Raw genomic sequence first — 19,457 nt, 5'->3', positions numbered from 1 at the left:
TTTGTTTTTGTTAACTTACATAGTAAAACATGGTCAAACCTACAACTTCTGTGATGAAATCCAGTCATTCAAGAGATCAAGCAAATGGGTATAAGAATTTTATGTCCCCTTTGATCTATTTTGGGCAATTTTCCATTCTTGGCCAATCAGCTGAGGAGGTAGGGGTCATATTTTATGAAATATGATTGCCTATACTGTAGCCATATAAATAGAGTGAACAGTAATGGGCTTGTCTTTGTAAGGAGGAGGGGATTGAGGGAAAGTGGATTTTGAACAGATTAATCACTCTCTGTTGCCCTCTGTACTATTGTGTATATGCACTTATAAAAAGAGAAATATCCCTATGGGGTATAATTATATACAGAGTAGAATTAGAAGGGAGAGGTTACTGATTGTAAAGGTTTGCACAGATTAATGTTTATTAAAATTAACTGGCTCTTTGAACACTCTAGAATTCAGTAAGTCTTAACGCATAAAATGACTATTAAAAATTCCCACAACTGTTCTGTGTTATATAACTCCTCTCCTCCTCATCTATTTCTAGAAATCACCACACTGTGTCAGTATCATAGTAGGCATGCACCATATGATACTGTACTGATGAGAGTCACCACTTCCAGGTCTTCTAGTTGTTACATTACTTACTATGCATTCATGTGAAGTAAATGTTTCTAACCCTGCTAGGAACTCCAGCTCAGCCTTTTCGAATTTTCTCAGTGATCCCAGGAGCTCTGTCTTTATATGTTCGGTGCGGATCTCATTACTTTCAACAGCTCTTATCTCCCTGCCTGCAAAATCATCCTCCAGTGGAAGAGTTTTTAAAAAATTCTTATCTACCACCACCCTTTTCTTGTGGTGATGGTACAGTTGACTCTCCATAGACTAATCACATTTCAGAATCATTGTATGTGTGGATAAATTTATGTGGTGTTGAGCTTATCACAACCAAATCTTTGGAGAAGGTCACCTTTTGACATAACTCTACTAGGGTTTTTTTTGTTTGTTTTTCAGAGCTACCAACTGATCTGTAATCCTCTCAAATATAAACAGCCTTTTTGCCTTTTGTTTTTCATTTTACTTTTTGATCAGCTAATGTCATCTAAGGCAAGAACTTCCTTTTGTTCAAGAAAGAACTGCTTTCCATTGTGAATTCTACTCTAGGCGGTGATGTTCTCATATGGTAATGTCTAACAGGACTTTCTAGTACTTTGGAAATAATTTCTAAGTCTATTTTGATGGATATAGTTAATTAAAATCATGGATTCTGGCTTACTTACATAAAGTAAGTACACATTTGGAATCAACTCAATGAGTGTATACTGTGTGCTTATGCTGTGCAAGTAACTGGGCAAAAAAAAAAAAAAAAATGAAGATGACTCAAATGTTGTCCTGTGACCTTAAGACAGTCACGATCTATATATTCTGTCTATAAATAAGTCCAATCAACTCTCTTGTCTGAAAGAAGTCAATATCAGATTAACTTATAGATGATTTCCAAGGACTACTATGGATCATTTTTCCTGATTTAACTCAATTCATTAAAATAGATATGAGGTCTGCTTCTTTGTGGTTCACATTCTCAATTAACAATAATAACTATTATTTTTTGAGTTCCTTCTATGTATCAGGCTCTGTGCTAAGTACATACATACACATACACAAGTGATTCAAATGTGCAACCAAGTTTGAGACCCTTGCTGTAGCTCATTTTTATACATACATACATGAATCCACCAAGGGATTCCAAGGTAAAATCAAGAGTGCAACCTTAGCTTTTAGCTCTACTAGCCCAAAATGAATGAGAATCTCTGGACAAGCAGCCCAGGCATCTGTATATTTTAAAGCCTACCAGAGACTTCCCAGTGAGTGCCTGAGAACCACTATGTTAACGTGATGATGTTTTTCCATCTATCTTTCACTCCATTTCACACTATCTTTGTCTCCTAGTCTTCAGTGGAACATGAACCTTTGAGTTTCACATTCTCATTCTCTGTCAATTATATGACATTCTTGAGTGGAAAAGGGACAGCTCTGTGCAGAGTTTAAGTGCTTCAACATTTAACCTTGGAACCCACTATCTTGGGGCTATATCTTGGCACTGTAATTTACTAACTGTGTGAGCTTGGGCAAGTTAACCTCTCTGAACCTCATGTTCCTCATCTGTGAAATGAAGGTAGTAATAGTGCCTGGGATTAAATGAGATAATGCATGCAGCTAGGCTGTTAGGAAAAACAGGGGAAGAATGGCCCTCCACATTTTTCCCCCCACAGAAGGGAAAATCTTTTGCCTATTCTTTTAAAAATATTTCCAATGACTATAAAAACTGTGGTGTTTGCCTAGGAAAAATCCTTGTCAGAGTGAAGTCCTTGGTTAGTTATCATGTATGTTCTTGTTTTTTAAATTTTTATTTACTTGTATGTTCAGCTGCGCCAGGTCTTAATTGCAGCACAGGGGTCTGTTAGTTGTAGCAGGCAGGATCTTTAGTTATGGTGTGCTGACTCTTAGTTGTAGCACAGCACTTGGGCTCTAATTCCCAGACAGGGATCCATCCTAGGCCCCCTGCATTGGGAGTGTGGCATCTTAGCCACTAGACCACCAGAGAAGTCCCTTATTACATGTTTTGAAATGAATGGTCAACTATCATGCATTGTTTGTTTTTTCTTTTTTATATATGTATTTTTCAAGTAACAATATTCCACAGCAAATCATTCTTTATTTTAAAACTTTTAATTGGTGGATAATTGTTCTACAGTACTGTGTTGGTTTCTGCCATACCTCAATATTAATCAGCCATAGGTGTACATATATCCCCTCCCTCTTGAGCTTCCTCCCAGCCCATCCCACCCATCTAGATTGTCATACAACAGCTGATATAAACATCATTCTTAAAGTTCTCTTTGGCCTAAATAATTTAGAGCAGCCCTCTCCACCTTTATCGATATCATTATGAGTTCATTTTCCTTCAAATAATTTCACAGCAGAGAGAGAACATACAGTGAGTTACAAGTAGAATGCCTTCCCAAAAAACCTGTGTAATGATGGTAGAAATCAAAGGTAAAGCTAATTGAAGCTCTTCCAAATTTTTCAAGACTGATCGTTATAAATACGAGTGGTCCATTTTCTCAAAATTGAACTACATTAGTGTTTTGTTTGAACTTCAATTTCAAACTGGCTTTATTCCTGGCATTTAATTACATTCTGATAGAGGAGTCACTTCCCAGGTGGCACAGTGGTTAAAAAGAATCTGCCTGCCAGTGAAGGAGATGCAGATTTGATCCCTGGGTCAGGAACATCCCTTGGAGAATGGCATGGCTACCCACTCCAGTATTCTTGCCTGGAGAATTCCATGGACAGAGGAGCCTGGCGGGCTGCAGTCCATGGGGTTGCAGAGTTGAACACGATGAGCACACACATACAGAGGAGTTAGTCAGTGTCGTAATGAGTGGTTAAGAAAACAAACTCTCAAACCTGAGGAACTAAGGTTCGTATCTTGACTTTTCAGCTTCTAAGCTGTGTAATTTTAAGCAAGTTACTAACACCTCTGGGCCTGTTTGTGCTGTCAAATTGGAGATATTAATAGTAGAATAGCTCCTACCTTATGAAAATTGAATGAATTAATCTAAGTGAAGCACCTAGCACAGTATGTGGCATATTGTAAGCAATTTTAAATATTTGATATCATTGAGTTTATTCATAATATTACTATTAAGCATATCTCTTAAACCATTACAAATTACAACCTCTGAGCCAAATCCAACTCACCTGTTTTTGCAAATAAAATTCTATTGGAACACAGTCCCATCATTTATATGTTGTCTCGGGCTGCTTTTGTGCTTACATGGGCACATCAAGCAGTTGAGACAGAGACCACTAGGCACCCAAAGCCTAAAATATTTACTATTTGGCCTTTAGCTGTTTACAGCAAAAGTTTGCTGACCTCTGCTATAAGCAAGGGACTGTGCTAAATTTAATCCCCACAACATGAAAAATAATTTCTGTACATAACATTAGATGGTTACTATGTTATCCCTATTTTGCATAAGAAGCAGAGACTCCGAGTTATTATGTAAGATAATATACTCACCAGTCACACAACTAGTAAATAACAAAATTGGAACTTAAAGCACATTTTTATGACTCCAAATAAATGTCTCAGATGAGGTTGTGTAGTTCTTTGATGATATGTGCCGATTGTGATGGTTCCTAGTTTCTTTGTCTTACTTTGTCTCTAATCTCGTATGTGGATGACACAGATTACATATTTTAAAAGTCCACGTTCAGGCCAATCAGTTCCATTTCATCCATGTTGAGAACTCGTGCAGGTTGCTATGTGCTTGATCTAGTCTGTTTTCCTGTCTCCATCTTTGTTGACATCCAGCTTCCCCTTACTGGGAGGAAAGTGTTTGCCTTCACCAACAGCGTTGCCTGCAGACAGCCAACTGTGCCATTGATGGGGAGGGTTTAGGCTGTGGCTTTGTTTCCTCCTGGCTTTGTGGATGTCAGCCCTGTGGGTAGTTAGGTGTAAGCCAATTGAAATGCCAAGTGTCTGAAGCTTTGCCTGCCAGAAGTTTATTTTGTTTAAGAAGGTTTGATTTCCCTTTGATTCACTTTTGAAAGATGTTATATGCATAAGAATTAAGTCCTAGGAACAATGTCCCATGAGATCAATTTGCAAGACCCTTTAGTTTAGAAAGAAAGATCATTCTCTAGTGTCTATATTGGTTTGATATGGAAATACGTACACTTGCCCTACATCTTGACTGCCAGTGTGCTCAGAATTTTCTTTGTAAAGTCAAGCATTAAATCCATACTCTCTGCACCTTCATGCTCCTTTTTGGCATCTGCGTATAGACACTCTCTAAAGGATGAAGCCCTTAGGCCCAAGAAGAATGTTATAGAATAAATCTCAAATCTATGCCTTCATAAAGCCATCTTTGTTGTTGACTGAAAGCAGAACTGAAAATTCTGGTGACTATAAATCCAGACAGTATACTTCCAGTGATAATTAGGTTTCTTACAGTTCTGAGATCCTCTGTGCTAGACTCAAAACGACAGTTAGTAGTTCATTTTGCAAAAGGGGATTTATTCCAAAACTCTAAGAAAGACATTATTAGATTGTCAAATGATTTTTGGAGTTTTCCAGTTACATAAAAGTATCTCCTTAGGATCATTTGCTTCATAAAATATTTATAAAGCCTAATTAGCATTTATTTGTCCTCACTATGCACAGAAGTTGCCTGGATATATATATTAAATTGTACTATCCAGGCAATTTTTAAAAACAATTATTTACTTTTTTAATCAGAGGATAATTACTTTACAATATTGTGGTTTTTGCCGTATATCAACATGAATCAGCCACAGGTGCACATGCGTCCCTCCATCCTGAACCCCTCTCTCACCTCCCTCCCCACCCAATCCCTCTGGGTTGTCCCAGAGCACCAGCTTTGAGTGCCCCACTTCATGCATCAAACTTGCACTCCAGGCAACTTTTGTGTATAGTCATTCGTGCCACCATACCATGGAAATCGTATGCCTTAGTGAAGAGTCTTGGTATGATTTTACCCTGCGGTCAACCTTCAGTGGTTACACAGTATCACTGACTCAATGCACATGAATTTGAGCAAACTTCGGGAGATAGTGAAGGATAGGGATGCCTGGTGTGCTACAGTCCATGGGTTTGCAAAGAGTTGGACACAACTTAACAACTGAATAACAAACTATACCTGGCATTATGATGGGTGCTGGGGAAATAAAAGCATGAGGATGTATTAGGTTCATCTATGTGCCTAAACTTTCTATTCATTTCAAAGAGTCTTCTTTCTTCTCTCACTTAGGATGTCATTTGTGAGTTCTCTGCCATAGTTAAGGATGCCCTGACAGGGTCATCAGTAATACTTACAGTTTCTAAGAGTGACATGGCAACCTTTGTGTGTGTGTGTGTATGAAGGAGCTTATGGTTGCTTTCTAAACTGTAGCCTTGGAACGTTATTTATATATTATGCATTTCATTCAGCTCTTGTTTTTATACAAAACAGTGATTGTATTCCTTAAACAATCTAAACCATTTCTGACTATTATCATTAAAACTAACACCTGAGATTTAAGGTGACATTTCCTCATTCCACGAAAGAAACATATGCTATTTTATGATTAAATGTGAATTATTAATCACAAATAAAGCATATACTGTATAATTTTAAAAGGCATATTCAGTATTTCAATATAACATTATTTTTAGAAATGAAATAAAATTCCTAATGTCTTAACTCACATCATGAAAACTTAGGCTTGGAACTTGACTGTGAGAGACATGGAAAAAAAGTCTTAGAAGGAGTTTGGGGGGAGTATGCCACTGAATGAATGCATATTGAAATCACTAGCTTTAAATTTTACCTTTATAAAAAGTTAATATTAATGTAAAATAAAAAAAGTGGTTGAAATAATTAAACCAGATACTCAACTTGTATTAATGAAGCCCCAAAGCACATTAGCAGTTTTAGTAGCCACATCACATGCATGATCATTCACTCAGTCATGTTTGACTCTTTGCAACCCCATGGACTATACCCACCATGCTCCTCTGTCCATGGAATTCTCCAGGCAAGAATACTACAGTGGGTAGCCATTCCTTTCTCCAGGGGATCTTCCCCACCCAGGGATTGAACCCAAGTCTCCTGCTGTCTACTGCATTGGCAGATGGAGTCTTTAACACTGAGCCCCGTACTACATCGCATAGAAGCCTCATTCTGAATTCACTGTCAATTTAAATCTGTCTCCTTTTTTCAGAGCCATTGCTGCTGTTAAACCTCTTTTCCATGTATACTTACACCCTTTTTTCTAATAGGTCGTATCTAATATTTATCTCTATTACTTCTTGTTATCTTCAACTCATTATCCTATGAATTTCTTTGGAAATCTTAGCACCAACCTCTTATTTACTAGCTCTCCCTAAAAGATCCCCATCATCTTTAGACGTAGATAGCAGGCACACTGGGTCTTCATTGTACCAGGTTCCTTTGGACCTCTTTGGGTCTGTATTCCAAACTGTGACGCTAGCAATCAATTCTACTAGACCTTTGTAAAGAGTTTATGGCCATCTGATGTCTTTTGAATATAAACTTAAGTGACCAAAGAGGCCTTTTGAATGGTCTTTCTAAAGCTTAATAATTAGCCAACAATTTTATCACAATGGACTATAGATCTCATGTGATTAACCATCGATGCTTTAGCTTTACTTCAAAAACCTATTTTGTAGAAAATTAGGTTGTAATTTTTTGCATTGTTAAGTGATATTTATCTGAGAAACTGACCCAAGAGAGTTATTGTACACTGGTGGTTTAGAAAAGAGTTTTTTATTGTGAAAGTTAATGAACCACAATACAGGTCACTATAAGTGTATTTTATATATGAACTTTTTCTACAATGAAAATAAGAAAATTATCTCTGCCCATGAGTCAAAGATAACTTTTTAGTTAAAATAAAATTGTGAATTCTGCCAGCTACTGTATAATCCATGTTGATAAAGACAGCCCTATATCTTTAAAGGTTATACGTGTAGATCCTGGAAAATATGCCTGTACGACCTCTACCTTGAATCAAGGGGAACTTGAATATACTTATAAGTCTGCAAGTGTTTTGTCTTGATTTTTCAATTATTCCATCTATGGCTAATCATAGTAGATATTTGACAGCCCTTCTTAAGCTCCTTTTTTTTTTTCCCTAGAGGAAACACATAAAAAGCTTTCATCAGCCTGGCCTCTTGTAATTAATTTTTTCATTTTTATATAATCTTTACTAACTATCTCATTTTTCTAGCTATTATCAATTAGGGTACCCTGAATAACTTTGTACATACAGCTTTGTTAACTTTTGTAAGGATATCAGTAGAAGAGGCTTTTAGAATTGATATTACTGGGTCACAGAATATGTCCATTCAAGTATCAATAGATACTGCCAAAAAATGTCTGTTAATAATTCCCCAGTTGTGTCTGTGTCTGCTTTTATGTAAGATCATAAACTCTGGACACTAGCCTTCTTTATCCTTTTTATAAAACTGATTAGGAAAAAATACTTCCAACTTTACATCTCCTAATTATAAATGAGGGTCTGTTTTTCTTCATTTATTTCTTTACTTTAAAGCAAAACTTCTATTGAGATGGGGGTCTTATCAGTAGGAAGTCTAAAAGGCTGCAGTGTATGCTTCTTTTTAAAAAGATAATTTTTAATTGAAACATACGCTGAGAACCCACTCCAGTATTCTTGCCTGGAGAATCCCGTGGACAGAGGAGCCTGGTGGGCTGCTGTCCATAGGGCCGCACAGAGTCAGATATGACTGAAGCGACTTAGCAGCAGCAGCAGCATAAACTGAGAAGCTGGATTTAGAAAAGGCAGAAGAACCAGAGATCAAATTGCCAACATCCGTTGGATCACTGAAAAAGTGAGAGAGTTGCAGAAAAACATCTACTTCTGCTATATTGACTACATCAAAGCCTTTGACTATGTGGATCACAATAAACTGTGGAAAATTCTTAAAGAGATGGGAATACCAGACCACCTGACCTGCCTCTTGAGAAACCTGTATGCAGGTCAAGAAGCAACAGTTAGAACTGGACTTGGAAAAACAGACTGGTTCCAAATCAGGAAAGGAGTACGTCAAGACTATATATACTGTCACCCTGCTTATTTAACTTATATGCAGAGTACATCATGTGCAATGCCAGGCTGGTTGAAGCACAAGCTGGAATCAAGATTGCCGGGAGAAATATCAATAACCTCAGATACACAGATGACACCACACTTATGGCAGAAAGGGAAGAAGAACTAAGGAGCCTCTTGATGAAAGTGAAAGAGAGTGAAAAAGTTGGCTTAAAGCTCAACATTCAGAAAACCAAGATCATGGCATCCAGTCCCATCACTTCATGGCAAATAAATGGGGAAACAGTGGAAACAGTGACAGACTATTTTTGGGGACTCCAAAATCACTGCAAATGGTGCTTGCAGCCATGAAATTAAAAGACATTTGCTCCTTGGAAGAAAAGTTATAACCAACCTAGACAGCTTATTAAAAAGCAGAGACATTACTTTGTCGACAAAGGTCTGTCTAGTCAAGGCTATGGTTTTTCCAATGGTCATGTATGGATGTGAGAGTTAGACTATAAAGAAAGTTGAGCGCCGAAGAATTGATGCTTTTGAACTGTGGTGCTGGAGAAGACTCTTGAGAGTTCCTTGGACAGCAAGGAGATCCAACCAGTCCCTCCTAAAGGAAATCAGTCCTGAATATTCATTGTAAGGACTAACGCTGAAGCTGCAACTCCAATACGCTGGACACCTGATGTGAAGAACTAACTCACTGGAAAAGACCCTGATGCTGGGAAAGATTGAAGGCGGGAGGAGACAGGGGTGGCAAATGATCAGATAGCATCACCAACTAAACGGACATGAGTTTGAGCAAATTCTTGGAGATGGTAAAGGACAGGGAAGTGTGGCATGCTGCAGTCCATGGGTCGCAAAGAGTTGGACAGGACTTAGCAACTGAAACATCTCCAAACATTTCCAAACATCTCCTCTCATTTTCCTATGAATGGCCTTCTTTCCCTTTGTATCTCCAGGCCCCTAGCCCTTTCCTTAGGTCAGGATGTTTTGTAAGCCTCAACTACCTGTCTACCCTTTGAGTCTCACATTTCTATGAGCTCCTGTACCTCTGAAATTAAATTTGTTTTTCTCCTCTTAATCTACGTTATGTCAATTTAATTATTAGACTAGTCAAAGAACCTACAAGGAAAGAAGTTTCCATCTGCTTCAAAGACAAAATTGCAATAGTTCAGGCTTTGTGAGCCAAAAGGCAAAACTGAGACTATTACGTAGATACTTAAAAAGCATGGTAAAGAGAAAACAAAACTACACACAATTTTCATTGCTGAAATTTAAAATATAATATAATAATAGAGTCAAACTGACTATGTCTGTAACCTTCCAATACAAAGAGCAGCAGTGGCCCTCCGCATGCACTGAACTCACTCAATTCAACCACACCTACTCAAGTAAAACAGAGCTACAGCCAATACAAATAAATAACAATTTTAATAATGCTAATCCTTATGATTTTTTTCTTGGATATTTCCTGGAGTAGTCATGAGATGTATCAACTTAAAAAATAGTCACAACCTAGAAGTTGAGAGTTCTGTTTTATTTGGTGGGAATCTTTAGGACTTCAGGCCTGGGAGATAGCATCTCAAGTGACCCTGAGAGAATTGTTCAGAGGACCTAGGGGGAGGAGTCAGGTTATATAGAAGCTTGTAACAAGAGGCAAGTAGTCTGAATATCAAAAGATTATTGTTAGTTAAGGAAAACCAGATGTCTCAGAATTTAGCACTTTTCTATATAAGGGAAGATGCAAGAGACTGGACTTACTGAAATCATTCCTTTCATATACATTTCAGCCATCTGGGGCCAGCATCCTGGGATTTGATTATTCACGCCTTGGGTCCTTGCTCACCTTGGGGAGTGACTGATGGCTGCCAATAGCCAGCCTTGTTCTTCCTGGGTGCCCTTGGGGTTCAGAGGCTCACATTTGGAGGGCCAGAATCATGAATCATGCATGGCTGTGACGTCCTTGTTTACTGATATGGCAGGAAATATCCCATTTCACAGATGGCCCTCTTGAGTCAACTGCCCTCCCCATTTAATTTGTCTTATCTCCTACACTGTTAGCATCTTTCCAGTCTAATGAAGGAGTTAGTGACTTTCTGAGTCACAAAAAACCTAACGTGTTTTTTGGCCATTCCCCCATGGGCTTTTTAGAATTAATTCTGTTTAACAGATAAAGGAACTGATGGTTAGAGTCATTTATCAAGGATTCCACAGTTAAATTCATCCCAAAACTAAGGGTAAAATCATGCCCTGAATAGTCGGAATCTGTTCTCTTGACTGCCATTTCAGATTGCTCCTCTAAGCTTCCAAAGATGACATGATGAACCAAAGAAAAAGTGAAGTGATGAGTTTAGGGTTGAGAGATTGGAGGGTGTGAAGTGATTGAGTAGGAAAGAAGACATTCTAGGCTAAGACAGAGGTCTAAGTGAATCTGTGGAGGAAAAAAGGAGAAAGGCATTCCTTGTGTAAGACTATTCTCTGAGGACCTTGCATTTTCACAAACACTTGTCTGGAAACAGCATTCTTCCAAATGGCTTTCATGCATTATTGAGTGCAGTGGAAATTTGGTATGTGACGCTTAGGCCTCCTCAATAGCTTCAATTCCCATGTTGACCCCATTAACCTGAATGTAATTTGCTGTGAAGAAGAAAACTTTAGCCTTGGGTTAAAATTTATGTACTTTGCAGCCAGCTTTTCCCTAATGTTATTTCATTATAATCATTAACTTACATAGCTGTTTCTTCAGGGAACTCAAAACTTTAGTAACCATATTCTGCTGTTCAGATTATCATTCATAGAATGTTTGCTGACGAACTGACGTCTAACCAAGGAAGAGCAGTCTTTTTTTTTTTTTTTTTTTTACAGACTTCTCACTGCAAGGTCACTTTATGTCTGATTTATCTAAAGGCATAAGCTGAAACTCTGAAAGATGGCATTTTTTTACATTAGGTGGGAAAATTTCTCTCATTTAGTCTAAATAAGTTAAAGTCTAAATTAATCTATTTCTACACGTTACTTCTACATTGCTCAAATGTCAGTTAATCAATATTGTTTGGTCATAAAAATGTTAAGATCTAATTTACATCACTAAGTTGAAATTCAGTGTATTTGTGTCAATATAATTAAAACATCAAAAGCAATGATTATGAAGTTTTACAGTTTGAGTCAAACTGTACTGAGCTGTCCATATTTATTACTGCATTTATTCTTCACAAATATCTAATGAAGTTATTCTCACAATCCCATTTTACAAAGCTCAGAGACTTTAAGAGATGCATGTTTTACATGACCTAGTTGGGATTGAAACCCATGTTTGGTTTACTATTGAGCTCAAGAGTCTTCACTATAGTATTTTATCAATTCTTTCATGACTCTACTATTTGGAATTTCTTAATAACAGAGGCTCAACTATCCAGTTGACCGTGAGTCAGTTCACTTGATTGTTTGACTATCAATTGCTAGAAATCAATATGGTGACTTATTTGGATTTTGTCTGCAGTAGATGTCTCATAAAATCATCATCTAATTGATTCTCTCTCCCAATTGCTCTCAGTAAATTTAAAAGATGATTTTTATTACAATAACACTAATAGTAACAAAAACAGCTACACAGTTTGAGCATTTAGCATGTTTCAGGCACCGTATCAAATACTTATGTGCATTTTTTAAAAATTAAGTTCTCATAAAGATTCTATGTACAATGTTAGAACCCTAAAACTAAATTCCCAGGTATCATAGAAAGGTGTTTTTTCTTTGTACCCAGTTCCTGGCACAGAGCTGGTAAAACCCTTGGACTCTCTAAAGTAATAAGTGTGTTTTGTATGCTAATGAGATGACTAGTGGCTGGGAATCCCTAGATAGTTTCAGGACAGAAGCTGGTCACCAGAACAACCAAGGTACCAGGAAAACCAAGGTATAAGAGGGTTGGAGAGAAGCAGGGCTGGAAGTTGAGTTAATCACAAATGGCCAGCAATTCAAATCAATCATGCCTATGTAAGATCAATAAAACCTTCACAGAATGACAGGGTTTTGAGAGCTTCTGGGTTGGTGAATGCTTTGAGATGTGGGGAGGTGGCAGTACCTGGAGTGGTTATAGAAGCTCCACTTAAACCTCCCTCCTCCCAACCCCTGACCATACCTTGTCCTAGGCATCCTTTCTATTTGGCTGTTCCTGAGTTGAATCATTTATAATAAACTAATAAGCATAGATAAACTGCCTTCCTGAGTTTTGTGAGCCATTCCAGCAAATTATTAAATCAGGAGTCATGAGAACTCCTGAAGTTATCACCAAGTCAGGCAAAAGTGGAGGTGGTTTGGGCATCGCATTTGCAACTGTTGCCTGAAGTGAGGTCGGTGTTGGAGGACTGAACCCTTCAACGTGTGGGGTCTGCACTAACTCTAGGTAGTTAGGGTCAGAATTGAATTGAATTGAATTATTGGATACCAGTTGCTGTTGGGGACTTGGATAAGTGACATGAAAAATAATGCCACAGAATTCTTTAAATAACTGAAGCCAATACAGTAAAATACAGTCGCTAAGTTGTATCTAACTCTTTGCCACCCCGTGGACTGCAGTAAACCAGGCTTTCCTTTCCTTCACTATCTCCCAGAGTTTGCTTAAATTCATGTCCATTGAGTCAGTGATGTTATCCAACCATTTCATCCTCTGCCATCCCCTTCTCCTTTTGCCTGCAAGTCTTTCCCGGCATCAAGGTCTTTTCCAGTGAATTGGCTCTTCACATCAACTAGCCAAAGTATTGGAGCTTCAGCTTCAACAATAGTCCTTCCAATGAATATTTGAGTCTCTTTAATGCATATTACAAGACTTGATAGAGATGGAGCTACAGATACAGACAGAGATACAGATAGAAGATCATTATTGGAATGACATCACATTATCTTCACCATATACATAACCTAATCACAGAAGTGCTGTTCTATCACCTTTGCTATACTATATTCCATACTCTATATTCTAAAAGTACCATCCTCACTAAGGGAAGAGCATTAGACAGAGCATGAAGAGGGGACCCCTCTAGAGTCTGTCACAGGCCTCATCCTTAGGTATTTGCTCACCCTATTCTTTGAACCTAAAGTGTCTATCTCCTATCACCACAAGAACAAATAATCCTTGAAGGACCAAAGATCTGAATCAAATCCTTTTACTTCAGCAAGTCTTACTCAATCCATTAGGATAAAGATAATACCTTGTAATCCTTCAGACACTCCAGTAATGGAAAGAGTCTACTCTCTCATGGCTCTTATTACTTTCTAGTTTGAATTATTCATTTTTATTTTCTCTCTGTCTTAGATCTCTGACTAAATCTTTGAAGTCAAAGATACGTCCTTTCATTTACTCATATATTTTTTTAAAGCATTTATCAAAATTGTAACATGTACCAATATATCAGAACTACATTTGGTTGCAAGTAATGGGAATCTCATCTGGGTGGTAGGTTAAGCAAACTGGTAGGCATTTACTTTTTCTCATGCGATAGAAAATCTGGAGGCATGTTTGGTGACTTGGGTTCAGTTGCTTTAACACTCTCCAGGTTAAAGTCTCTACGATTTTCTTGACCTCTTCTTTGACCTTCCTTTCTCTCACTGGCACAAAATGGCTGCTATACTTCCAGCCGTCTAGCCTTCATTTCAGATAAGAAGAAGCAAAAAATAGTAAACAGGAAGGGGCAAGTGTTATATAAGGAAAGCAAAGTCTTCCTAGATATATTTAGCAAGTTTTCATATATAACCCATTGACAAGAACCGTGTCATGTGTCCATCATAGTTATAAGGGGAATAGAAAAATAGTTTTGAATGCATGAGTATATGGTCCTCTGATAAAAATTGTTGTTTTAGCTCTATGAAAAAGACAATAAGTATTGAGTGACCTAATAGGGGAAGTAAAGGAAGTTTTCCCTCAGGAGGTGGCACTGAGATAGAGGTCAATTTTGGAAGCTGTCTTAGAGTATTTCATATAACAAATGTATAGAAAAGAAGAAATTATAATTGCAGAGAATCTTCTTAATATCTTTGGTGTAACTCAGCTTCATGACTCTTTGTGGTAGAATATATAATTCAAACTAAAAAAAAAAAAAAAAGCACGTTCTGCCCAAAGTTCAGGTGCCAGCTTCAGGCAGAGCTGTATCAAGTAGCACTAACAATAATGCCAGGAAGCACTCCATTTTTCCACTTGGCGTCCCTCTTTGTTGATTCCATTCATTTGCACTCTTATATGTCATGGTACTAAGATAGTGGCAAGCTCCTGATTTACATCTTTTCATTAGAAATACTTGCAGAAAAAAATATTTTCCCAAGAATGAATAGTTTACAGTTGGATCTCATTGTGTGCAGCTTGAGCTAGGACTGGTACCAGTCCTTGGAGCAATCACTTGGTCACTAGAGAATTCATAATCCACTTATCTAGTTTTGAGTCTTTGCACTCTTCTGGATCAGGGGTAGAAGCAACAACTTCAAAACTCCATGAGCTGACATTGGAGAAGAGGCCTTTGGCTCACTAAGGAAAACAAAGAAGCAAGTACCAATAGAAGTAGCAGAGTTTGCTGGGCAGATAAAAAGAATAGAGACTTTTCTATTCTGTAGTAGTATTCTATTTTCTGTTCTCTGTAGAAGAACCAAGAAACTTCTCTTTGGAGGAAGTTTCCCCAATGGCTCAGTGAGTAAAGAATCTATCTGCAATGCAGGAGACACAGGAGAAGCAAGTTTGATCCTTGGGTCAGGAAGATCCCCTAGAGGAGAAAATGGCAACCCATTCCAGTATTCTTGCTGGAAAATTCCATGGACAGAGAAGCCTGGTGGGCTACAGTCCATGGGGTCTCAAAGAGTTGGACACAACTGAGTTGGACACAGCTAACACTTCACTGGCACAAAGTAGAAATGACTAATGGCATTGGTGACTGCCACAGTTAATAACAGCAATTCTAAAAACAAACACTTACTTTGTGTTTTTTTTTTTAATTATATTCACCCATTCAAACTCATTCTACATTCTCAGAAATCTGAGAATTTTTCCAGCCTGCTTTATGCAAACCAGAAGGCAAAAGTGACTGTATGTTTTTAGATTAGTTGAGTATGAGATTTCCAGAGAGCAGGGTTTCAGTAGGACTAATACCCTTCCCTCAGTCACCAAATCCACACTGAATGCCCTGGTGCTCATGTACTCACACAAACATGCCTCCCTTTGTGCTGAGCTGGTGGAGCAGGTCAATTAAGTGAAGCTCATTTCAAGTGCAGATGGTCCTGTGTAGCTTCACGTCTGCCTGGTGGCCAGACTAAGTGATTTCAGATGGCCCCAGACTCCTGATCACATACATGCAGCCAGGGAGGAAATGAAACCTTGTTTATCATCTTGATAAACAGCCCCTTTCAATGCCTCTGGACGCTTTATGTAACTCGGTAGAGTCAAATACTATTAAATTGTCATCACTGTCAAAAAGAGAAGTAGTAAGTTTTTCTACCTGATTCATAGTTAATGACTTCTACAATGTATAACACAAATCAGAGTTTCTGTTTGCCTTCTTTTCCCCAAATGTGTGTTTTCTGATCTTGCTGTGGAGGAGAGGCACAGTCTCATGATATGAAGAAATATATACTTTTGTGATTACCTCTCAGCTACACCAATAAAACACCAAGATGACAAGGGCCAGATCCTTGGCTTGGATGAGATATGTGCACAGAAGAGGAAGCTGAGCAGCTATATCTCATTCCGGTTCTTCATGGATGGCATCGATTTGAAAGACTGTATTTCACAGGTAAAAGCCTTGGAATGGTTCCACCTTAGTTATCATTAAACATATTTACAGAAGCAATTTAAGCTCTCTTAAGGGGATAATACACCTTTTTTATTCTCATCACCTTAAAGAATAATACATGAGTCATATTAGGCTGTATTGAACTGCAATAACAAACCACCTGCAACTCTCATTGGCTTAAAACAATGAAGGTCTATTTCTTGATCAAGCTACATGCCCTTTGTGGTTCCTCAGTGAGGTTGTGTTTGGAGGTGTCACCCAGGAACTAGAACTGCTGGAGCAGCTAATATCCAAAATAGGAGTGGGCACACTATAGTTCATAGACCAAATCTGGCCCACCATTTGTTTGGGGTTTTTTTATAGTTTATGAGCTAAGAATGATTTCTACCTTTTTCAATGGCTGAAAAAAATCAAAAGGAGAATATTTTATGACCGTTAAAAAATTACATGATGTTCAAGTTTCACTTTCCATACATAAAATTTTATTTATACACAGCCATACTTTTTATTTATGTATTGTTCACGGCTGTGTTCCAACTGTAGAGTTTGGTAATTGCCACGGAGATGAGATGGCCAACAATACCAAAAACATTTTTGACCTGAGACCTTTATAGAAAAAGTTGGCTGATCTCTGATCTAAAACACTGCTGGTTACTACACCAACAGGAAGAGAGCTCCAGAGTCTTCCACAAGGAATTAAAAGCTTGATATGAAAGTGATGGGCTTCCCTGGCAGCTCAGCAGTAAAGAATCTTCCTGCCAGTGCAGGAGACACATGTTCCATCCCTGGCTCGGGAAGATCCCCTGGAGAAGGAAATGGCAACGCACTCCAGTATTCTTGCCTGGGAAATCCCAAAGACAGAGGAGCCTGGTGGGCTACAGTCCATGGGGTTGCAAAGATCAGACACAACTTCGCAACTAAACAATAACATGAAAGTGACAGATCACTTCCTTTAATACAGAAATACTCAAATGGCCCCACCTCCCACAAGGGGACTGAGAACTACTCTAAACCTAGGGGGAAGAGAGCCAGAGATAGTCATTCAGAAGTCCTAATGGTTACAGCAGCTAAAATTAAAAATAGCAAAACTATTAACAGCAAACACTTGTATGGTTCTTATACTTCAGGCGTACTTCAAGTGCTTCATTGATTCTCACAACTACCTAGTCATGAAAGTATTGTTATTTTCCCCATTTTACAGATGAGGAAACTAAGAATAGAAAGCTTAAATGATCTTCCTGAGATAATACAGATCCCAAAGGGTGGAGGCAGCATTCAAATCCAGTCAATATGGCTCTAAAATACAATCTCAAATGCTATAGTCTTAAATATCCTACCACACGTGGATCCTTTAGGTCTAAGGAAAGTCCCAGCCATCGATAATGTAGAGACCACTTCTTCACAAAACCTTTAGAGAGTTCAATGTGTGTGTGTGTTAATCGCTCAGTCATGTCTAACTCTTTGCGACCCCATGGACTGTAGTCCGCCAGGCTCCTCTGTCTGTGGAATTCTCCAGGCAAGAATACTGGAGTGAGTTGCCATACTCTTTTCCAGGGGATCTTCCCAACCCAGGCACTGAACCCCGGTCTCCTCCGTTGCAGGCAGATTCTTTACCATTTGAGCAACCAGGGAAGCCCATAGAATTCAACAGACATAAGCAAAATGTTAATTTTAGTATTTGTATAACAGATGTCCTAAAACTTGATAATTCATTTAGAAGTTTGAGAGTAATTAAATCATAGGTGGAAGTAAAAGCTAATGCCTGTGGATTTTCATGTGGTTCTCCTATAGGTACCACAGAAAGGACTTAGAATTTAAGATCAGTTTAAGACTCAGCAAGAGGACCCACCAGAAAAAATCAGACCCTAAAGTAAAAATGCTTCTTTCAGGGAATGTTATTTTAAAGCCATTTCTCCTTGGATAATCTGACATTGCATCTTGATCCTCTTGTTTTTGCTTCTAAGCTAATTCAGGAATATTGTTCCATGAGTGTGTATCTTTTTTTTTTTATTCTTCTCAGTTCTTTTTTTTTTTTTAATAAATTTATTTATTTTAGTTGGGGGCTAATTACTTTACAATATTGTAATAGTTTTTGCCATACATTGACATGAATCAGCCATGGGTTTACATGTGTTCCCCTTCCTGGACCCCCCACCCACCTCCCTCCCCATCCCCTCCCTCTGGGTCATCCCATTGCCCCGGCCCTGAGCATTTATCTCATGCATCGAACATGGAATGGTGTTCTGTTTCACATATGATAATATACATGTTTCAATGCTATTCTCCCAGAACATCCCACCCTCACCTTCTCCCTCAGAGTCCATAAGACTGTTCTATGCATCTGTGTCTCTTATTCTGTCTCACATATAGGGTTATCATTACCATCTTTCAAATTCCATATATATGCATTTTTGTTTAGCTGGAGGAAAATATGTCATAAAATAGTTATGATTTAGAGATAATAGATTCTGAGCCATTGCATTGCCTGCTTTCCTTCTGTTTTGATAATGGAGTTTGTGTATTGTCATTACTCATGTTCCTTTTAATATCCATACACTTACCCATGGAGGATAATAGAAGAATCCCATTTTAATAGAGTTATTTTTAAAAATTTATTTTTGGCTGCTCTGGGTCTTCATTGTTATTGTTATGGTTGGGCTTTCTCTAGTTTTGATGAGCAGGGACTACTCTTCTTGAGGTGCTGGGGCTTCTCATTGCGGTGGCTTCTCTTTTGGAGCACAGGAGCTGGGGTGTGGGCTTTCATAGTTGCAGCATGTGGGCTCAGTAATTGCCGCTCATGGGCTCTAGAAAACAGACTCAATACTTGTGGTGCAGAGGCTAAGCTGCTCCATGGCAGGTGGGATCCTCCCAAACCAGGGATCAGACTGGTGTCCCTTATATTGCAAAGCGGATTCTTAACCACTAGACCACCAGGGAAGCCCTCCTTAAGAGAATTTTTAAAAGTTTATCATTGTTACTGGGTTTCCTTCTCAGAGTGTATTCCTGCTGGTATGCCATTAAATAAACATCATGAAG

At 38.3% G+C, this 19,457-nt stretch overlaps 1 protein-coding gene across 3 annotated transcripts in view; it reads left to right on the top strand.

Moving 5' to 3' along the window:
• Positions 1-19,457, top strand: part of TAFA1 (TAFA chemokine like family member 1) — a 928,543-nt gene that overhangs the window by 699,843 nt on the left and 209,243 nt on the right. The window contains exon 5 of one of the 3 annotated variants that reach the window (XM_081528463.1): positions 16,282-16,421. The exons of the other annotated variants lie outside the window; for them this stretch is intronic. Coding sequence (XP_081384589.1) covers positions 16,337-16,421 — 85 coding nt within the window. The 5' untranslated portion in view covers positions 16,282-16,336. The remainder of the gene's footprint in view (positions 1-16,281; positions 16,422-19,457) is intronic. 3 annotated transcript variants of the gene reach the window in all.

This window comes from Giraffa tippelskirchi, chromosome 9 (assembly GCF_054371585.1).
Source record: "Giraffa tippelskirchi isolate mGirTip1 chromosome 9, T2T-mGirTip1v1.2.pri, whole genome shotgun sequence".
Taxonomy (NCBI): domain Eukaryota; kingdom Metazoa; phylum Chordata; class Mammalia; order Artiodactyla; family Giraffidae; genus Giraffa; species Giraffa tippelskirchi.
The sequence above is the reverse complement of the archived record's forward strand: the minus strand, read 5'-3'. Positions and strand labels throughout refer to the sequence as shown.